We start from the raw sequence: 4,773 nt of genomic DNA on the forward strand, positions 1-4,773 counted from the left end.
GCGTGTATGGCGTCATGTGGGCGAACAGTTTGCTGATGTTAATGAGGCTAATCAGTAACCTAATCCTGTGGAATAATGTAATCTGATTACTTTTTGATTACTTTCACTTCTAACACGCAGACTTATTGTAAAAAGTTTTTAAAACGTGTTCTTATATAGCATTATTTAATTTAGTAACATTACTATTTGTCATGGCCTGATCTGTTTCACCTGTCCCTGTGATTGTCTCCACCCCCTCCAGGTGTCACTTATTTTCCCCAGTGTATTTCCCCCTGTGTTTCCTATCTCCCTGTGCCACAGTTCGTCTTGTAAGTTTTCCAAGTCACCCGCGGTTTTCCCGTTCTCCTGCTTTTTGCTATTCTCCTTTTTCTAGTCCTCCCAGATTTGACCCATGCTTGTTTCTGGACTTTGTACCTGCCTTCCTTGACCATTCTGCCTGCCTTGACCACGAGCCTGTCTTCCACAATACTGACTATTTATTACTGACTATTTATTACTGACTATTTATTACTGGCTATTTATTACTGGCTATTTATTACTGACTATTTATTACTGACTATTTATTACTGACTATTTATTGCTGGCTATTTAATACCGACTATTTATTACTGACTATTTATTACTGACTATTTATTACTGACTATTTATTACTGACTATTTATTACTGACTATTTATTGCTGGCTATTTAATACCGACTATTTATTACTGACTATTTATTACTGACTATTTATTACTGACTATTTATTGCTGGCTATTTAATACCGACTATTTACTACCGACTATTTATTACCGGCTATTTATTACCGGCTATTTATTGCCGGCTATTTATTACTGACTATTTATTACCGGCTATTTATTGCCGGCTATTTATTACCGACTATTTATTACCGGCTATTTATTACTGACTATTTATTGCTGGCTATTTAATACTGGCTATTTATTACTGGCTATTTATTACTGACTATTTATTACTGACTATTTATTGCTGGCTATTTAATACTGGCTATTTATTACTGACTATTTATTACTGGCTATTTATTACTGGCTATTTATTACTGACTATTTATTACTGACTATTTATTACTGACTATTTATTACTGACTATTTATTGCTGGCTATTTAATACCGACTATTTACTACCGACTATTTATTACCGGCTATTTATTACCGGCTATTTATTGCCGGCTATTTATTACTGACTATTTATTACCGGCTATTTATTACCGGCTATTTATTGCCGGCTATTTATTGCCGGCTATTTATTACCGACTATTTATTACCGACTATTTATTGCCGGCTATTTAATACTGGCTATTTATTACTGGCTATTTAATACTGGCTATTTATTGCTGGCTATTTATTACCGGCTATTTAATACTGGCTATTTATTACTGGCTATTTAATACTGGCTATTTATTACTGGCTATTTATTACTGACTATTTAATACTGGCTATTTATTACTGGCTATTTATTACTCGCTATTTACAGTAATACTGCAGGTTGCTGGTATGTAGTGACAGTGCAGTGTTTTCAAAAAAGAAGACGCACTGAAATCCATTATCTTAAAATCTGTTTATTTGTCTATATTTTTCAAAGACTGTTTTGAATGTGAATTCATTCAATCAAATATTTGAAGTGGCTGTACAGACATCCATCTCATCAGTGATAGATCAATAGATGTCTGCCTGTGTGTGTTTGCATGTGCTTAGAGAATGTGTATATCTGTGTGTCCATGTGTATCAAGGTATATTTTTTCTCACGCCTCAGGTGAATCTGCGGCTGAGGTCATTGATCCGGCGGAGGCCGTCACGGTTCTCGATGGTCCTGTGGACAGTGATGAGGAAGGGGAAGGCGGATGGCAGCTCCACCCTGCGGCTCAATTTCTGGTGGCCCCAGTGGAGGCAGCGCAGCCTCTCAGCCAGGTCGCGGCGCCCGGAACGCTCCAGACCGTCCTGCAGCAACTTGGTCTTGTTGGACTTGTCCCAAGATCTCTCATACCTGGGATGGGAGGGAGATACAGGGATAGATTGATAGAGAAATGAGGAATAGAGCGAGGGGAAGAGGGTTTAACATTATGTCTCTGCATTGGAAATGTATATTTTCTATAATCAATTAATGTAATGACTATGTACATTTCAAGTGTTGTTCTTGTGATGTTAGTATCTATGCTGTTGATCATAAATACATCTGTTTTACAGAATAAATCCAATCATGTGTTAATAGCACAAGAATGATCAGTAATCATCTGTCTCTTATACACACACACTGCAGTCCTCTATTGAGACATAGGCTGAGTTCAACAGGGTACATTACCTGTGTGTAGAACAAAGACAATGCCCCTCTGACGTAGAATAAAGATTCATGTCAGATCTTTACAAGACATTTCTTCCACATTACATTAGGTAATCATTCCATGGCAGAGGTCCTGTTCGAACCCTCCAAAAATGCATCCCCTTGACCTTTCCTTTTAGTCACGGATCTGTACGTGATATGGATAGGTCAAAGCAACCAATCCAGTCATCTTATATCTGTGATTATATCAAGGACGGGAGGAAAGAAGGATGCATTGGAAAGCTATTCAAACGGGGCCATTCACACACCAGCACTCTAGCATGCTTCTGGCCTGGACCGTCTTCTCTGTGGATGTGGTATGGAACTGATGGACCTCAGTCCTGGAGAAGCCCAGCTCGTAGGCCAGAACAGTCCACTCAAACCCCAGCTCCCTGGAGATCTCCTGGACAGACTTCAGGTTGATCACAGCATCCTAGAAAACACACCAGGGTTGTGTTGTTCAATAGGCTCAAAACATGGCGGAGGCGGACTGAAATTGAGTGACCGAAATCTAAAATTGTTCAAACGGTTGTTTTTCGTTGCAAAAACTTTTGCTACGGTGTGCCAGAAGACAAAAACTAAGTGAAGGCTACATTTGTGATTATTTACCTTTGTTTGAACATTGTCCCATTGAGGGATCCCTGTCGCAAGGGAGCCCTGCATGCACACAATTGACAAAATAATACAAATACACAAAATTCAAAACGATCAAATTCCTCAGCAGAGGTCCCCATTCATCATTTTAACCTGCCGGAAAGGCACCAATACATCCAGTTGTAGGAAACTCTGTTCTATACATGGGGTGCAAAGAAACTAAAAGCTGATTAACCTAACTCTGAGGAGACTGAAGGGATTTCCAGAGTTGGCCATCCCTGCGACCGGGTATGGTAACTCGTACGTCTAAAGGTTAATAATGATGTTAGGTCAGCGGCAGTTTTTGTAAAAGAGCTTTATAAATACACTAAAACAAAAATATAAATGCAACTTGTAAAGTGTTGGTCCCATGTTTCATGAGCTGAAAAATGCACGAAAACCTTATTTATCTCAATTTTTTAACACGTCCCAGTTAGTGAGCATTTCTCCTTTGCCAAGATAATCCATCCACCTGACAGCTGTGGCATACCAAGAAGCTAATTAAAAAGCATGACCATTACACAGGTGCACCTTGTGCTGGGGGCAATAAACGGCCACTTTAAAATATGCAGTTTTGTCACACAACACAATGCCAAAGATGTCTCAAGTTTTGAGGGACCATGCAATTAGCAGGCTGACTACAGGAATGTCCACCAGAGCTCCTGCCAGAAAATTTATGTTCATTTCTGTACCATAAGCCGTCTCCAACGTATTTTAAAGAATTTGGCAGTACGTCCAAACGGCCTCACAACCGCAGGCAATGCGAATTGCGTCATGTGGGTGAGCAGTTTGCTGATGTCAACTTTGTGAAAAGAGTGCCCCATGGTGGCGGTAGCATAAGCTATGAACAATAAACACAATTGCATTTTATCGATGGCATTTTGAATGCACAGAGATACAGTGATTAGATCCTGAGGCCCATTGTCATGCCATTCATCCGTCGCCATCCCCTCATGTTTCAGCATGATAATGCACGGCCCCATGTCATCGGATCTGTACACAATTCCTGGAAGCTAAAAATGTCCCAGTTCTTCCATTGCCTTCATACTCTCCAGACATTTCACCCATTGAGCATGTTTGGGATGCTCTGGATTAACTTGTTCCAATTGCCATCAATATACAGCATCTTCGCACAGCCATTGAAGAGGAGTGGGACAACATTCCACAGGCCACAATCAACAGCCTGATCAACTCTATGCGAAGGAGATGTGTTGCAGTCACACCAGATACTGACTGTTTTTTTGATCCACGCCACTACCTATTTTTTTAAAGGTATCTGTGACCAACAGATGCAAATATGTATTCCCAGTCATGTGAAATTCATAGACTAGGGCATGTATTTCTGATTTCCTTATATGAACTGTAACTGAGTAAAATCTTTGAAATTGTTGCATGTTGCGTTTATATTTTTGTTCAGTATAAAAAGAGAGCAATGAATTGATCTCCAGTAAGTTACTTCAAAGAGGGTCGGCCTACTTTCTGATAAAGAATGCAATGATGAACCTGAACCTGTCGCCCGTAGTAAAACGAAGTGTGCTGGTAAACCGCATCAAACAACTTTAATGAAGATGACCTGTAGGAAAAAAATGCATTTCCAAGTAGAATATTACTTAATTATTATTATTACATGTTGTGCATTATGAGACTATAAAGGACTTGTAATAGCTCATGGCTTTTTACAAAAGTATTATACATGCATAATTTCTAAACCACATTACACAGGTACAGTGCACTTCCTGCTATTTTGCTTTTCTCAACAAACTTTCCAACTTGCTCATTGACTTACCTCTTGTGCTTTACTTGGCAT

At 39.3% G+C, this 4,773-nt stretch overlaps 1 protein-coding gene across 1 annotated transcript; it reads right to left on the minus strand.

The window, feature by feature from the left end:
- Positions 1–1,765: 1,765 nt before the first annotated feature.
- On the minus strand, positions 1,766–4,773 carry wu:fc50b12 (uncharacterized protein LOC103911624 homolog). Its single transcript, XM_039014346.1, has 3 exons — positions 4,753–4,773; positions 2,603–2,766; positions 1,766–2,000 (listed from the first exon to the last, which is right to left on the minus strand). Exons 1-3 carry the CDS (start codon positions 4,771–4,773, stop codon positions 1,766–1,768), a joined length of 420 nt encoding a protein of 139 aa, XP_038870274.1.

The sequence above is a fragment of the Salvelinus namaycush genome, chromosome 19 (genome assembly GCF_016432855.1).
Source record: "Salvelinus namaycush isolate Seneca chromosome 19, SaNama_1.0, whole genome shotgun sequence".
Classification (NCBI taxonomy): Eukaryota; Metazoa; Chordata; class Actinopteri; order Salmoniformes; family Salmonidae; genus Salvelinus; species Salvelinus namaycush.

What these genes read in the sequence shown, in the direction of transcription:
- wu:fc50b12 (XM_039014346.1), bottom strand. Translation starts at nt 4,773, where the DNA reads ATGCCAAGTAAAGCACAAGAG. An exon ending in TGCCAAGTAAAGCACAAGAG is followed by an intron (nt 2,767 to 4,752) that starts GTAAGTCAATGA and finishes TGTGTTTTCTAG; the next exon opens with GATGCTGTGATCAACCTGAA. An exon ending in AGAAGCATGCTAGAGTGCTG is followed by an intron (nt 2,001 to 2,602) that starts GTGTGTGAATGG and finishes CTCCCATCCCAG; the next exon opens with GTATGAGAGATCTTGGGACA.